At 33.7% G+C, this 17,838-nt stretch overlaps 1 protein-coding gene across 3 annotated transcripts in view; it reads left to right on the plus strand.

The window, feature by feature from the left end:
- PCLO (piccolo presynaptic cytomatrix protein) overlaps nucleotides 1-10,254 on the plus strand; it is a 421,109-nt gene extending 410,855 nt beyond the window's left edge. For all 3 annotated transcript variants that reach the window (XM_073238908.1, XM_073238910.1, XM_073238909.1), the window contains 3 exons: nucleotides 3,345-3,479; nucleotides 3,876-4,021; nucleotides 5,877-10,254. In XM_073238908.1, coding sequence (XP_073095009.1) covers nucleotides 3,345-3,479; nucleotides 3,876-4,021; nucleotides 5,877-6,017 — 422 coding nt within the window. In that variant the 3' untranslated portion in view covers nucleotides 6,018-10,254. The remainder of the gene's footprint in view (nucleotides 1-3,344; nucleotides 3,480-3,875; nucleotides 4,022-5,876) is intronic.
- The last annotated feature ends 7,584 nt before the right edge of the window (nucleotides 10,255-17,838 follow it).

Genomic DNA, 17,838 nt, shown 5'->3' on the forward strand with positions numbered 1-17,838 from the left:
ATATTGTGCGTAAGTCTATTATTATTCTCTTTATTCTGCCTTACATCTTCTACATCTTTTCATCTTATTTTGTGCTTTCACCCTTATTTCAGTAGTACATAGATACTTGTAATTGTTGTAACATCATTATAATTTATGTGTTTTAAGCTTTATAAATGTCCCTTTTTGTCTTCACTGCATTTTGACCTGAATTCTACTGTCTGATAATAACTCAGTCCCTACTCTTATTATTTCCATATGCCTAACATGCTTATAATTTATATATTGACTATTTGAAACAAAACTACATTGTAGCATAAACTTAAGCTTTGCTCTATGAGCCAATCTCAAAATCTTTTTTAAAATAGGCTAGCTAAATCTATTCATGTTTGTTGATATGAGATATGTTTGATCACATCTCTGCATTTGTTTTATAATTATTGTACATATTGTTATATTTATTGTATTTCTCCACTCAGTGTCTTCTACTTTTTAAATTCATCATTAAGAAAGATTTGTATCTTTATTTTACTGATTTTCTTTTTATTTACACCTTTTATAATGTTTGCTTTTCTTAACCACTTACTATCTGATTTGTCAATCTTAAATTGTATCCTTTGTTACCTGCCCATTATCTATACAAAAATCAATAATCTCATTCTCCTTTCCTCTTTCTCTCCCTTCTCCACCCATTCATTTTTAGTTTCACCCCTTATACTCAGTCAGAACACATAATACATGCTGATCTTCTACCATCTATATCCTCATTCTTATTGAGTCTCAGCTTTACAATTAAATATATTAAATACTATCAGCCCATTTGCTGAATTTTCTCTAGTATCTCTCTTATTTGATGAAAAGCAGCCTTTCATAAATTTCTCAGAAATTCAACCTTTGAATAGTGTTTCTGGGTTCCTTTATGCTCTAAACTATAGGCTTGATCCTTGAAAACAGTTTAGCTAGATATAAAATCTTTGGCTTTCCCTTTATTTTCTCAAGTTTCTTGAGAGTAAAGCTAACATCCAACTACTGTGTAGTATCTATAATCATTGCCTTGATTATTATGATTTAACTACAGCTGGAAAATGTGTATTTCAATTTATAAAACATAGAAGACAACTCTATTTTTGTTCCCTACTATTAGTTTTTTGACAGAAAGAGAATAGGGTAAGATATGGTACTGATAGATATTTTGCCACATGTCAGGGTACATATTGGCATAAAAGTCTAAATTAATTTAATCAAACAGTTAATCCAGGAAAGAAATACATCAAAACAACATATACCAAAAGTGAAAAAATTAAATCAAAATGACTAAATAACTGAAATGCAATCTTTTTACAATTTTGCACATAATGCTTTGCTATTTCAGTTTCCTCTCAAACATCACTCAGCTGTATTATCCAAAGGTCATTCTAAAAGCATGGTTCAGAAATCCCTTGGGTCCCAAAGACTAATTAAGGGCATCTGTGAGGTCAAATTATTTTTTAAGTGTACAAAGAAATTATTTACCTTTCTGCTGTGTTGACATTTACATTTATAATGCAAAAGCAATGATACAAAAAACTGCTGTTGACTTAGCACAAATCAAGGTAATGGCACCAAACTGTACGAACTGTCACTGTATTTGCTTTTTTACGATCATGCATTTATAGGGAAGGACTTGCCAGTTTCACTTAAGAATATCCTTGACGAATAATTTAAAATTGTTGTGATTAACCTCAACCCTTAAATACACGTGTTTGTAGTATTCTGTGTGATGAAATAGGAAATACACAAAAGCATTGCTGCACACAAAATATGGTGGTTGAGTTGAAGAAATATTTGCATGCAATTTTTTAGAGTTTCAAGCTGAACTAGCCTTTCTTTTATAAAAAGCCCCATTTTTGCTTGAAAGAACAATTGACAAATTCTGCTTCTTCTCAAAAATTAACAAAGTGAGTTTGTCCCTATAAGAAAAGTAATTGACGATAGTTGACAATGATAAAATTCCTCTTTTAAGTGAAAATATAATTTTGGAAACCTTGTAACTGCCTCCCTGAGCTTGACAGTTTCTCAATATTGAAAGACCTTCTTAATGATATCGATGGTAATATTAATAAGTGTGTTTTTAATATTGTATTTCTAGTATTAATAGTTGTAATACACACAAACAAAGGTTCTTTGAGGGCTCTCACTTTTTTAAGAGTGTAAAGAAGTTCTGAGACCAAAATATTACAGAACAAATGATCTACATCCATATTTAAAGACCTTCAATAGATTACTATTTTTCTAAAGGTAAAAACCAAATTCTTAAAATGGTGCCAATTAGCAATATGTTCTAATCATATGGACATTTATTTTTTCTTTAATGCCATGATGTTCTTTTATGAAAGTACTTCCCCATCAATTTCACCTAGTTACTTCTTTCTCATCCTTCTGGTTTCTGCTTAAGCAGCACTTCCCCAGGCTCTCTTGTAACCATGCTTTTGTACTTCATAACCTTTTCTCACTTTATAATTATACATTTATTGGTGAAAACATTACATTCATGGATTTTTTCTCAATGGACAAAAAAATATAAAACCAATAAGCATGTGTTTTGGCTCACCATTGTATGCATTCTTCCTAACAGAGTGCTTATCATTGAGTTTAGTGTGGGAATAAATATTTGTTTATGAATGAATAAGTGGATGAGCATATGGGTTGATAGAGGAAAGGGGGAAACAATAAAGAATATTACATAGCATGAATAACATCTTTAGTAATGTAAAAAGATCCAAGATAAACACTAGAAAGAAATACACTGATTCATTTACATCTCTCATTGTATCTTCCCTTGTACCATTTTATTACTACATATTCTTGTTGGCTATTTCCTTTACAAAGAAAATAGAAAGGAAGCAGAAATAATATAAAATGACATTAGCAGTGTCAGTAAGTGTTCTTGAGCAAGTCTGGTCATGAGCAATTGTTGGCAAACAATTTCTTGTATTTCACATGACTTATTATTTTCTATAAATTATATTGGAATTCCATTGTTTTTATGTATTTTCTGTCTTCCTGTAGTCTCCTCTATTACCTCTTTTGTCCTAAAAATCTACAGTTGAGTAACACTTGTCTACTTGCATTCCTCCATACCTCCATTCTTACTAGCTTATCATACTCACCATACTTTGTCATAGTGTGTAATTTATCAGTCTTCCCATAAGACCTTTCACTCCTTAAGAGCTTGGACTGTATTTCATGTACCTGTGTATCTGCAGGATACAATAATGTGTTTAGCACTTGATAAACACTCTAATAAATGTATGAATGAATTATTGAAGTAAACATTTCATAAATGGCATTACGTATTCCATAAAATTTTTATTAAATTCTTCCAGTTAAAACTCAGGTAATGGGAGAAATCAAGATTGCATTGAAGAAGGAAATGAAGACAGATGGTGAACAACTAATAGTCGAAATTCTCCAATGCAGAAATATCACCTACAAATTTAAATCTCCTGATCATTTACCAGGTATGTAATTTTTTGATAATAACAGTATAGGAATTTTTCAGGTATATGTCCTGAATAGTTTAGAAAATTAAACTAAAATTTGGTAATATATCAATCATATCTGAGAAATGTGAAATAGAATTAATTTCTCTTATATAGCACAAGTTGATATTTTACTAGTTCCTAACTAGATTTTCAACATGTAAACTTAGAATGATGTATTTACTATTCAACATGGAAAAGAAATTTAACTTGCCAAGAAAATTGATGTGTCTTTTAAGCACTTTATGTTGTCTGAAACAAACACAGTCTGCAGGCTTTTGTATAAAATGTAGGTGAGCTTTCAGGATACAATTATAATTCAGCAGAAAATTATATGATTAATGGGCACTTGACAAGATGAATTCTTATTTTCAGATTTATATGTAAAAATATATGTGATAAACATCTCTACCCAAAAAAAGGTGATCAAGAAAAAAACAAGAGTGTGTAGACATGATCGAGAGCCTTCATTCAATGAAACTTTTAGATTCAGCCTAAGTCCTGCTGGACATTCTCTTCAGGTAACTCTGTATTACAGTTATTTTTAAAAATTTTTCATTCATATATATTTATTTTCCATCCAGCTATTTAATATTTATATATTGATCATATACACTGTGATATTTTACAAGTTAATTAATTCTGAGAACTATCTTCCCAGCAATCCTTTAGAATTCCACAGCCCATTCAATTAGCTAACTGCTACATCTATTCTCTCTGCACAGTTTATTTTATACAGATTTCTCTCCACGCTCACTGCCACTAATCCTCCCTGGGTCTCATCTTTGTTACTCAAGTTATTTCGGCAGTACACCTGTCCTACTGGCCATCAGTATCTTACCCTTCCAATTGATTTCATCACGCTGCTGGCAGACATATTTTTTAAAAACAGTGGTTAGGTTACATTAAAGCTATTCAGCAACTCACCATTTCCCTGACTCGTTCGGAGTCCATAAGGTGAATTCTGATTGCACTGATTTCATCTCATCTCCTTGCATACTTACCCACACACTTTGTACTTCAGTCACACCAGAATCTTTTCAAATCAGGTTAAGACTCCAAATCTTTATTCATATTTTCCGTCCCCTTCAATCTGTCTGTCTCCTCGCCATCTGTCTCTATCCATCATAATAATACTTCCCATCTTTCGGTGTAAACTCAGCCCTTCACTGATTATCCTAGGTGTAATCCATCATACCTTTTTCACATAACAGTTTGCTTATCTTCTGAGGCTGTCAATCCTAATCTGTCCTGTACAATGATTAATAAATTTACCCATCACTGCTTCTTTATTACCAGCTTCTCTAGGGAAGGCCTAGTTTTCAATGCTCTTTGCTCTACAGCCTAACACAGTGTTTGTACCGAGTATTTCCTCAGTAGGTGTAAAGACAAAGAATGAAAGAGGAAAAAGGAAGGGAGAGGGAATAGATGAAAAAATATGGAAAGAGAAGACCGCACTACTGGCATTTAAAGGTCTGCACTAGAGACAAAATATAAAAGGTATTACAAAGCAAACAGTGCATGGAGAGGATTGACTGACATCAGAATGGAAGGGAATAAAAATACTAAAGGAGAGTCTGAAGTCTGTGTGGACAAATGTGTCATTCACAGCATTAAAGTAGTTAGAGAGGGAGCCGAGAGGGAGAAAGACCATGTGTGCATTTGTCTGAAACATGATAAATGTGATAAGAAGGCAGGATATAAGTGAAAATAGACAATACTATGAAATCCCAAAACCAGAGGCCAGAAGAGAAAGTCATAACTGCAAATGTAGATTTTTAAGCCAGAAACTTAAATGTAAACTTTTAGCCAGTAATAAAGATGACTTCTCTGAAGGAGATTCTGAAAAGAAAGCTAATTGTCAAGGATTAATGTTCAGCTCCACCAAACGCTCTTTACCTTTCTTTCATATGACAAGAAACTACTTCGAAAGTGCATACTGTAGTAAAATAATCAGTAAATTAAGTGCTAAACAAAATCAATGTTGTGTTCTATCTGCCTTGTAAACTCATTTTTACTCAGCACTAAGACACTTTTGTATTTGAGTTAACATTTCACAAACTAGTAAAAAATGTACTTAGCAAAGTTCTTTTGTGATACTTTCCATCAGTTTAAACACAGGTCTAGTTAGAATTAGCTGATGAATACATGTCTTACCTAGAATTCTCATATCCTCTAGGACATGTCTTTTCCTTAGGGAAATGTTGATGTGATTAATTCATGTTATACACATATTTGAAGACATAGTGGGAATCAGTTCTCTTACACCTGCTATGTCTTCTCACCCTTTCTTATCTGTGTTATTTCTTTGATTATCAGATTAAAAGAGATTGAAAAATATACACCTATATATATAATTTTGGCTATTTTTTCTAGATTTTACTTTTCTCCAATGGAGGGAAATTTATGAAAAAGACCTTGATTGGCGAAGCCTGTATCTGGCTTGACAAAGTGGATCTCAGAAAAAGAATAGTCAACTGGCACAAACTTTTGGTCAGTCCTACTCAAACTCATTGAAGAAATATGTCTGCTCAGGGTATAGAAACTTACTCTAAATAATTTCAAATCAAGACTACGGCTGGAGACTATTGTACTATGTTTTCAGAGTAAACATGACAGGAGAAACAACAGGCAGAATAGTTAAAGCCTTATAAACGTATTGTTGTGGAACATAGAAAAAAAACTCAAATAAAAAGTTCATATATTGGGGACAAAAAAAAACAAGCTCTGAGACCCTGGATTTCTTGGGGCTGTCAAGAAAAATAGAGAGAAAAATGTTGATTACTTAATGCAAAAATCTTGGAGCAGAGTTGATCTGTCACTAAAGGCAGAGGCTCAAAGATTAATATGGTTTCTAACGCAAAAGTAATCCTTTATACAAAGGAACCTTGGTTGAAAGTCAAGAACTGATGTAACAAATCTATTTTCAGAAGTCTAAAAATCTATTTTACTCACCTCCTCAGACAACTTAATGTTTTGAGATTCTGAAAAAAAATACATCTACAATATGGGTCCAAGGCTAGAAGTAAGGTGGTTGTGTTCAAAAGAAAAGAACTGGACGTGTAAAAATTATGGCTTTTAGACCATATGGTACAGTTTTTCTCTGTGTCTAAATGTTACAAGGGTGAACAAGACCAGTTTTGGTATCCATGTTGTAAAAGCACATTTGTATAATTTGAAATTATGTAGAGTGAAGATAATACTAAGTGGAAATGGAGTTACATTTATCTAGAAATAAAGCCGTGACTGGCTAACAAAGAATGTTGTCCCATAACACATAGCAACCTAGGTTGAAAATATCAAAATCTCCATAATTTACTCTTAAGCCAAGACATATTCAATCTACATACCAAAGGACATAGATTAAATTGGTATGTTCTAGGAAGCATGATAACTTGTTCTTTGTGGAACTGCAAATAAATGTGTTATCCCACACATTTCCTTTCTCCAGAGTGATATACTGAAAGAGAGAAAATTCTTCCTCTGGCAAACAAATAATATTGATCTGTGACATTAATTAAATTGATGTTATTTCCTGCTCTTCCATAATTTTAGTTTCCCTTAACACATTAACTGATTGTATAATGAAAACCCTGACACCAAAGTCCACTTCCCTACTTCCCTCTAGTGCTCCATTTTCCTCTTTTAGTGATGACATCACAGTGGAATCAACTTCATCAATGTTGGGAAAATATGTGAAACGTCAACATTATATTGAAGTTATTACAATATAATTTGAGCTATTTTAGTAATATAGAATAAAAGGGCCAATGTCTAAGTCATTAAACGGAAGCATCCTCTCCTCCATCGACCAACAGTATTAACAAAGGAAGTAACATGGGGTTGTAGGAAACACACTCAGCTGAGATAAAACGCCTGGCTTCTGATCTGGGTCCTGCCAATGACTGTGTCCCCTTACACATGGCACTTAAACTCACATTTCCCCAGTTTTCTTATTTGTATGATAAAAATATTTATCTATTCCTAGCCTTCCTAATGGGATGTTGGGACGATGAAACTAAGTGATTATTGAGAAAAGATGAAAGCACATTTCCAAATATACTTTTATATACATAAGTGAGGAATAATTATTATGCAGCATTTTACTTCGCAAATGTTATATGTGAGAAAGCACTCTGCAAACCAATGGCAAGCATTGACAAGGATAAAAGCAGTATATTAGCTCCAAAACTAATTTTTTTCTTTAAAATATGAACCGTCATTTAATTTGAAAAAAAGGTGAAAAATTGAAAGAAAATTATTTGTAAGCTGAGTTATTATAAATTAAATGAATTATACTGTTTTTATCCTATTCCCATATCCTACCCCAAAATAAATTAAATTGTTTCTCAGATCATTTTGAGTTTAGAAACTGCTTTTTTATTCAAGGGTGAGGTTTTAGTGGATTTAGATAAATTATCTCCAAATATTTGGTTGGATACTGAATTTTCTCATTTTTAAAGTAAACCATACCTTAAGTTTGAGAGGAACTGATTAAATGTAAAACATTAAAAATAAAAGAATATCTAATAAATCCCAGGCCATATATCTTTATTATAGTCATAAAGAAATAACCAATTCACTTTTCCCCAATCTAAGAAAGGTGACAGTCACTTTTTCCCTCTACTTTTTATCCCTCTCCCTTGGCAACACAGTCATTTACCACTGATTTTGCTCTAACATGAGCATGTGAAGAGAGGATCTCTAAAGATTTCATATTGCTAGGACTTTATTTTTAGATATGACTAGATCTGCTGATGGTTGCCATGGATATTTCCAGCAAAGTTAGCATTTTAGGAACTTATAATCATCACTCAGCATTGGGGAAGAAAAAGGTTCAGGAAAATCTCCTTTTGACATAAAAAGGCTCTGCTATTTGCCCTTAAAAGGAAACTCTGGCTCACCTGAGATCCTCTTCTGCAGCACTTACCTCCAAAGGTGTGCATGAGAGGTTGTATGACCAGTTTCTTTATTTCATTCCAGTTGCAATTCTTTTTTAGAATAATCCAAATGGAGGTACCACCAAAACAAAGATCATCCCTTGGTAGCTATTTGACCCAAAAAGAGTAGGAGTCTTTCCACTTGGTACAGAGGTGCTCCTCTGTACCAAGGCACTAGCAGTGGGGCCAGGTCAATCAAGAGAGCTAACGATAGGGCTTCTTTTTGTGCACCAGCATCCCCCTATGGAGAATATAAGATCCTGCCAAAGTGTGCCAAGTTTGCAGCTGACCAAACTCCTAGGTTGTACTGGAATTATTCTATGCAACACTAATCCTTAAATGAGTGCATTTCTTCTGAATGATGTTGATAACCCTTCTTACAACAAAACTATTTCTTTTTTAATTGCAAATAGGGCTCTTGGTATTTTTTACTTTTTTGTATATATCACAGTACATAATTTTCCACTTTTTATTTCATTTTATTTTATTAGAATCAGCTTTTTTTTAATCCGACTAGCGACAAAGTTTGTAATCTCTAAATAACATGTGATTAGTCCAATTACAGCACCTATACCTTGAGAAGCATCATAATGTCTCCCACAGTTATGCAGAGTCATCAGAGACTGAAGTTGCTTCTTGGTTTAAAACCTGGTCCTAAAGAAACTTATAGCTATAGAAGCAAAAGCACAGAGTGAACTTTTGCAAAAGACAGGGATTTATAGAATGGTCATTACAGACATAGAGAATAGTAACAAGAAGTTGGTGTTTTCCCTGTTTTTACTTAAAATTAAGGAGATTTTGGGTGACTTTGAACTCTTTATTTACCATTTCAGTTTAGAAGAACCGTATCCAAGACTAAGAGACAGTGATTGTCTTTGCTGCTTAAAGTTGCCCGTATTGTAATTAATCACACTAATAAACGTATATTTTCAGCATATCAATGGGGTTAATTTGTGGATCACACACATTAAAATAGTCATATTGTGGGAATATTATAGCTGGTAACCAGCTGATATTGATTCTTATTATTGGAACGGTTGTGATGATAGTGGTGATAGCAGTAGTGACAGTAGGCTGGTGGTGATGTGAAGTGAAATAAAAGCATATACTATATCGTGCCCAATTTATTAGAAATTATTTGATCAATGTTTCATTTCATTAAGATATCATAAAGATGTTTATAGTATTTTTTTACTTTATTATTTAAATCATAACTAACAATATTTTTGAAAGCTTATTTTCATTGCTACAATGTCTAATATTCCAAAAGCAGCCGACTACAGCTATATATGTGTTTATAACTCTATGTGTGACAGAGTAATCTCCCTCTATTTGGGCTTGAGATGGAAGTGAAAGAAAGCTCAATGAATAATTATGAGCTGCCTCTTTAATAATCACTTGCTTTTGATATTATACAAGAATGAATGGGTGAAACAGATATTCTCATTGAATATGACACATTGATGTTTTCTGTATGTTCCATGTTGTTGTTGTTACTAAAGATACCCATTAAGTCAAAATCATTTATTCAAATGATTCCTTACCTGATAGGTAGATTGAGAGTATTCTCTTAATTTGTTACCCTGTAAATAACTATACAGTTGGCAAAATAGACTGAGTTGAAATATTAATTTCGTTTGGCATTCAGCATGTGAATACGATTATCATTTGATCGCATCTGTATCTTTGTTGGTGATGTGCTCAGGTGCTCCCACTACCGATCAATGTGTGTGCTGATATCCTAACAAAAAACACATCTGATGTTAAAGAAAAAAAAATTCCTGTCTGGCAAAATAAAAACCGAACAAAATTGATTTCAAAATAAAAAAGAAAGTACTTGGAGATATGTCTTGTTTCTAACTACATGTTGCATGCGGTGTTGGTGATTTGCTAATGTGTTCTTTTTTTCTGTCCTACCCAAATCTCTCTGGAAAACCTAATGAACAAATACAAATTCTTGGGCTAAAGGTTGTATAAACTGAGCTGAAAAACATGGGAATTGTATTAAAAAAATGCTTGTAAATCTGTCTTGAGTTTTCTCTACGTAAAAATCTGTCTTGGTTTTGTGATTGTATACAAGATGTATCTTGATAACTTATACAAATTGTGCTGTATAAAGGCTGTTGTCTCAGCCTTACTAATAAATATTGAAAATACAAACTTCGATTTCTTGTGTTTATCAACTTGATAAATTGGTACTTCATACAGAAATAGAACTTTTGGGGACATTTCCTCTGAAACCTATATCATAAATACATTCCTTCACCCAATTTAAAAAATTTATTTTAAACACAGCACAGATACAGAAAACAGAATGAAACAAATGTATAGCTTAATAATTATTGTATGTTGGATGCTCTTGTAACCACCACCCAGATTAAGAAACTGAACGTTGCCCCATCTTGTAAGACCTCCATTTAATCCAGCCTTATCACAACTCCCTCTCAACCTCTAAAATGTAATCTTTTTCCTGATTTTTATGAGAAGTATTTCCTGATTTATTCCTGACATCTGCCTGGTAAACACTAGTTCTCCTGTCTCATTTTGAATGTTTTCTAAGCCTCTTTTAACATACATACTCTCTTCCCTATCCTTTCTTTTTCAGTGAATCTTATTTTTTGTAAGCCTGGTCTTTCTACCTGTAGTTTCTTGAAATCTGGATTTTTCTGAATCCATACTCACAGTGTAGTTAACATGTTCCTCTGACTGTATTGATTGCAACTCAGTCTTTTCCTCTGCAGATTTGACCGGACACATATTTCAGCTCTGTCACAAGCTGGTGTTGTATTCTTCCACTGAGAGGAACATGTTTGGCTGTCTCCCATTTTGTCCCAGTTATGGCCACTGATGTTCAAGACTGGAATAAATCCAGATATAAATAGATGTTAGGAAACAGTGATATTCTAATTCAATCATCATTTCTTCTTGAAATACTTTACAAAAGATAAACATCCCCTCAGCCAGTATTTGATTACCCAAAGGTATAGTTTGTATAGGAAAGTTAGGATAAAGGCAGAGAAAATTGGACAATTTTCCTCTATCTACTTATCCATTTTTCAAACTAATAAGTGGTCCCCTATCATCCTCCAAAGGTGGCCAGTTCATTTTGATTTTGATTTTTTTTAGTATCAATGTGAACTCAAGGATTTCAACAAATATGATATGTTTTAATTCATTGAAATTATTCTTATTGATGCTCAAATTTACCCTTTTTGGCCAGCAAGGACATCTTTGAGTGAGCTTCCGGGTTTCTTTCTTTGATAACTTTCTGCGGTAAGACCTCTACAAAGGAAATAATAAAATTTTATTGATACATTAAATAAGACCTAAATACAATGTCCACTGATTGAAAAACTGAATACTGTAGTGATATTCAATTTATCCCAAATTAAAAATCCATTGAATCAATGCAATTAAATGTGTGTGTGTGGAATTTGATAAGCTGATCATAAACTGAATGTTAAAGTACTAAGGGACAAGAAAGAGTACACGAGAGAAGGAAGAACAAAATATAAGAATATTTTCTAACAGATATTAAGGTTTGTTATAAAGGTACATATATTAAAAGAGTATAATGCTGGTGCAGGATACATAAATTGAAAAATGAAACAAAACAGTGACATCAGCAGACTCACAAATAAATGGACACTGCATATATAACTGGAGATAATCTGCAAAAAAGCATGAGCTTTCTATTAAATAGCGTAGGTCAACTGGGTAGGCACTCAAAAAAAACGATATTGGCGCCTCTCTCTCCCACTTTGCAAAGAAAAATTCCATGTTAACTTAAAGACCTAAATATGAAAGACAGATTTATAAACATATAGAGGATCATATAGCAAAATAAGCTCATAAACTTGGAGGAGAAGAAGATTTCTTAAGACACACTAAACAAAAAGATAACTAAATAAAAATTATAAAAATAAAGACTTCTGTTCCTCAGGTACCATGAAAAAAATTGGTGAAAAAGCCGAAAAATTAGACAAGATGTTTGTTAAATAAAACAATCTAAAATGCCTAAATTATACACATCAGAGGAAAAAGGAAAGCAATGTAATGGAAATGTAGGAAAAACACTTGAACAAACACTTCAATTAAAAGAAATCCAAATGGTCAGTAAACTTAAAAAACAGATGCTCAACCTCATTAGTTTTCAGGGTAATTCCAGTTCAAACTACAGTTGAACTACATTCACAAGAATAAGAATCCAGTTGGGGGAAGACAAATGGAAGTGAAATTCTCATTTAAGTGTAACTTGATTTGTATAAATTGGTCGAACCATTTGAAGTATAGCTTGAATTTACTTTGTATTGCTGAAGATTTCCACACCATACAACTCAATAATTCCACTCTGAGATACAGACATCAGAACAACTCTTGAACATTTTCAAGTAGGCTGGGTGGTTATCTGGTGTAGTGTACCAGAGAAAGTCCTTCCTAGTTGGTAAGGCTTCCATTCAGAAGCATTTGGCAGCTGTTGTGATTGCTGTGGGACCTGGCCATACACATCATTAAGTATTTTGTTTGTTTTGTTTTGTTTTGTTTACTCACTGTGATTTATTACAGTGAAAGGATACAAAACAAAACTGGCCAAGGGAAAAGCACCTGGTGAGCAGTGTCAGGAGGCCAGAGCTGGGTCTTCAGGGTCCTCTCCCATGCCGTCACTAGTCTGTTCTCCGGGTCTGTGAATCTATTTCAGTTTTGTTTGTGCATTTGTTTTGTTTTTTAAATTCCACATGTAAGTGAAATCATGTCTTTGTCTTTTTCTGTCTGCCTTATTTCACTTAGCATAATAATCTCCAGGTCAATGCAATTAAGTATTTTGAATTTCATCCTTGCCCGTATATTTAAAGCAATGTTATTCCTTATAGCCCCAAACTCAAAACAACTAAAAAAATCCATTAATGATAAGATAGGTAAATATTTTGTGGTATAATAATGCAACAGAATAATGTAAGACAATAAAAATGTACCAAACGAGCTATACACATGAGTGAATTTTACAACTATGTGGAGAAAAGTAACATGCCACAAAAAAATACAGTATGATTCTAATAACCATAAAGAAAATTAAAGGGAGTGATTATCACAAAAGGAAAAATAGGTTACCTCCTGGAAGAATAAAGCAGATGTGATTGGGGAATAGTATTTGTGGGACTTCAAAGATACTAGCAATGTCCTATTTCTTAACCTGTGTGGTGATTATATGGAGATTTGTATAATTATTATTTATCCCATGCACTCTTCTATGAATTGTATTTTTCACAATTAAAATTTTTTAAACCAGCAAGAAAAAGTAACAACTGTAATTAAAAGTTTCTCAAGAAAGAGAGTGAAAAATGTGTTTGGCAAACAAGGTTAATTATAATTTGTGTAGGCTGTTTCAGTGGAATAATGGGGACTGAAACCAGTTTTTTAAAATGAATTCAAGTATTTCATTCTTTTCAAGACATCTTGATTATATTGAGGGCTGACTGGAATCTCAGGGCAGAATCTAACACTGACTGCAAACCACAGGTGGAATTTCTTCTTTATTTTGGAACCTAAGCTTTTGAAAGGTTTCTAAGGCCTTTCAGGTGATGAGATCAGGCCTACCCACCTAGATTAAAGAAAATAATCTCTTTACTTAAACTCGGCTAATTAGAGAAGTAAATCATTTCTACAAAATACCATCACAACAAGACCTCAGGCAGTGTTGAACTGAGTTATTACCCATGAGCCAAGCTGACACCCAAAATTGACCATCACAGGTAAGAGGGAAAAACCAAGTTTTTGTTGGTTGGTTGACTAGTCGGTTGGTTTGGTTTGGTTTTTGAGAGAGAATCAAATAACTTGGAAAGTCAATGGGAAAAACATATTTGAGAAGGAATGACTAATACCCCCTCTATATACAGAGAAGAAGGAATGAAAAAATTTTAGTGCAGGCATGAGACGATAGACCGAGAATACTTGTTCATCGGCTCCTCTTGAAGAGGGGAAATTTCTCTGATGGTTGGCTCCCAGCCCTGACTGCACATTAGAATCATCTGAAGAGCTCACTTTTGTGAGTTTAGGATGCTGGAGATGAGCGGGGGAGAATCACTTAAACGTTCTGGGCCTTTGGTAAGATTCTCTTCCAGGTTCTAGCATTCAATCGAATTTTAGACAAATGAATCTTTTTTCTTATGAGTTCTGTCAGAACATTTCTTGTTACTGATTTTAATATTAAGTGATCACTATTGCATAATATATTGTACATTAATAAAAATATTTTACAATAAAAGATAACCAAATTTGTAAAATATGTATAAAAGGAGAAAACTATCCTCAGATAAACTTTTATCATCTTACCATCTCAGTATAATCATCCAAGTGATGATGATATTTTTAAAAATATGGATACCAAAACTACAACCCAGACCACTTAAATCACTATCCTGGCTTTTGGGCCCTGGCACAGGTATATTTTTTAAAGCTCCCCAGATGCTGCCAATTTGCAGCTGAGGTTTAAAACTACTACCCTAATGAAACAAAAAAGGAAACAAAAGTTGGTTAGTACAGATGTAGGCAGATTGTAAATTTGATATGAATTAAGAGAGTTTGCCTCTGATGGCTGGTTTCTCAGTAAGATAAGATATGAGGTAATCAGCTTAGAATGAAGAGAAAGTAAAGAGTAGTTAGATGTTTGAAAACAGCAAAGGAGGTTTAAATCATCCCAGAGATGCATGAGAGAGCAAGGATGCAGGAAGAGAAGGATGGGGGCCATAATGTGGGCCCTGTTGAGCTTAGTGACAACACTCTGCTGGCCGAATGACATTCCCAGCCTGGACGTGGTGTTTTTATGTAAGAGCAGAGAACTGAAAAGGTAAATTTGTTTTTCTATTTTTTTTAATTGAAGTATCATTGATATACAATCTTATATTGACTTCAAGTATACAGCACAGTGGTTCAACATTACCCATATTATTAAATCCTCACCCCCACTAGTGTACTTATCTGTCAACATAGGAAGATGTTACAGAATCATTGGCTCTATTCCCCATGCTGTACTACAATCCCCGTGACCAACTTATATTATGATTGAGAATTTTTGTGCCCCTTTATCTCACTCACCCTCCCCACTGCAACTCCCCCTCATGGTGACCACCAGTCATTTTGAGTGTCTATGAGTCTACTTGTTTTGCTTTGTTTTTATATTCCACAAATTAGTGAAATCATATGGTATTTGTCTTTCACCACCTGGCTTACTTCACTTAGCATAATACCCTCCAGGTCCATCCATGTTGTTGCAAATGGCACGATTTCTGTTTTTATGGCTGAATAATATTCTATTGTGTACATGTACTACCTCTTCTTTATCCATTTATACATTGATGGACTCTCAGGCTGCTTCCATATCTGAGCTATTTAAAATAATGCAGAGATGAACATAGGGCTGCATGTATCTTTTCAAATCAGGGATCTTGTGTTCATTGGGTAAATTCCTAGAAGTGGAATTACTGAGTCAACTGGTATTTCTATTTTTAGGTTTTTGAGGCACCTCCACATGGCTTTCCACAACTGCTGTACCAATTTACATTTCTACCGACAATGTAGGAGGGTTCCCATTTCTCCACATCCTCGTGAACACTTGTTATTTCTTGTCTTTTGGATGTTGGCCATCCTAACTGGTGTGAGGTGATATGTCATTGTAGTTTTGATTTGCATTTCCCTGATGATTAGTGATGTGGAGCATCATTTCATGCACCTGTTGGCATTCTGAATTTCTTCTTTGGAGAAATGTCTGTCCAGGTCCTCCACCCATTTTTAATTGGGTTATTTGTTTTTTTGGTGTTGAGGCTTATGAGCTCTTTATACATTTTGGATGTTAACACCTTATCGGAAAATTTTTTTGTTTACAAATATATTCCTCCATATTGTAGGATGCCATTTTGTTCTGCTGATGGTGTCCTTTGCTGTACAGAAGCTTCTTAGTTTGAGGTAGTCCCACTTGTTCATTTCTGATTTTGTTTCCCTTGCCTGAGGTGATATGTCCAGGAAAAAATTTTTCATGCTTATGTTCAAGAGATTTTGCCTGTGTTTTCTTCAAAGAGTTTTATGGTTTCATATCTTACCTTCAGGTCTTTGGTCTATTTTCAGTTTACTTTTGTGTATGGAGTTAGACAGTAATCTAGTTTCACTCTCTTACATGTAACTGTCCAAATTTGCCAGCACCAGTTATTGAGGAGGTGGTCTTTTCCCCACTGCATATTCATGACTCCTTCATCATATATTAATTGACCATATGTGCATGGGTTTATATCTGGGCTCTCTAGGCTGTTCCACTGGTCTGTGGGTCTGTTCTTGTGCTAGTACCAAATTGTCTTGATTACTGTGGCTTTGTAGTAGAGCTTGAAGTTGGGCAGCATAATCCTCCCACCTTTATTCTTCCTTCTCAGGATTGCTTTGGCTATTTGGGATCTTTTATAGTTCCATGTGAATTTTAGAACTATTTGCTCTAGTTCATTGCAGAATGCTGTTGGTATTTTAAAAGGGATTGCATTGAATCTGTAGATTGCTTTAGGCAGGATGGCCATTTTGACAATATTGATTCTTCCTATCCATGAGTATGAGATGTGTTTCCTTTTATTGGTATCTTCTTTAATTTATCTCATGAGTGTCTCATAGTTTTCAGAGTATTGGTTTTTTACATCCTTGATTAGGTTTATTCCCAGGTATTTTATTCTTATTGATGCAATTGTAAGTGGAGCTGTTTTCCTGATTTATCTTTCTGCTAGTTTTTTGTTAGTACATAAGAATGCAACAGATGTCTGTGTGTTAATTTTGTATCCTGCAACTTGGCTTAATTCAGTCATTAGTTCTAATAATATTTTGGTAGAGTCTTTAGGGTTTTCTATATATAATATCATGTCATCTTTAAATAGTAAAAGTTTAACTTTTTTCTTACTAATCTGAATGTCTTTAATCTCCTTATCATGTCTGGTTGCTATGGTTATGACCTCCAGTACTAGTGGTGAGAGTGGGCATCTTGTCTTGTTCCCAATCTTAGAGGAAAGGCTTTCAGCTTTTCACCGATAAATATGATATTGGCTGTGGGTTTGTCATATATGGCCTTTATTATTTTATTGTATGTACCCTCTATATCCATTTTGTTGAGAATTTTTTTCACTAATGGATGTTGAATTTTGTTAAATACTTTTTCAGCATCTATTGAGATGATCATGTGGTTTTTATTCTTTTTTTAATGTGGTATATCATATTGATTGAGTTATGAATATTTTACCATCCTTGCATCCCTGGAATAAATCCACTTGGTCATTATGGATGATCATTTGATGTATTTTTAATTCAGTTTGCTAATATTTTGCTGTGGATTTTTGCATCTATGTTCATCAGGCATATCGGTCTAAAATTACCTC

The sequence above is a fragment of the Manis javanica genome, chromosome 6 (genome assembly GCF_040802235.1).
Source record: "Manis javanica isolate MJ-LG chromosome 6, MJ_LKY, whole genome shotgun sequence".
Taxonomy (NCBI): Eukaryota; Metazoa; Chordata; class Mammalia; order Pholidota; family Manidae; genus Manis; species Manis javanica.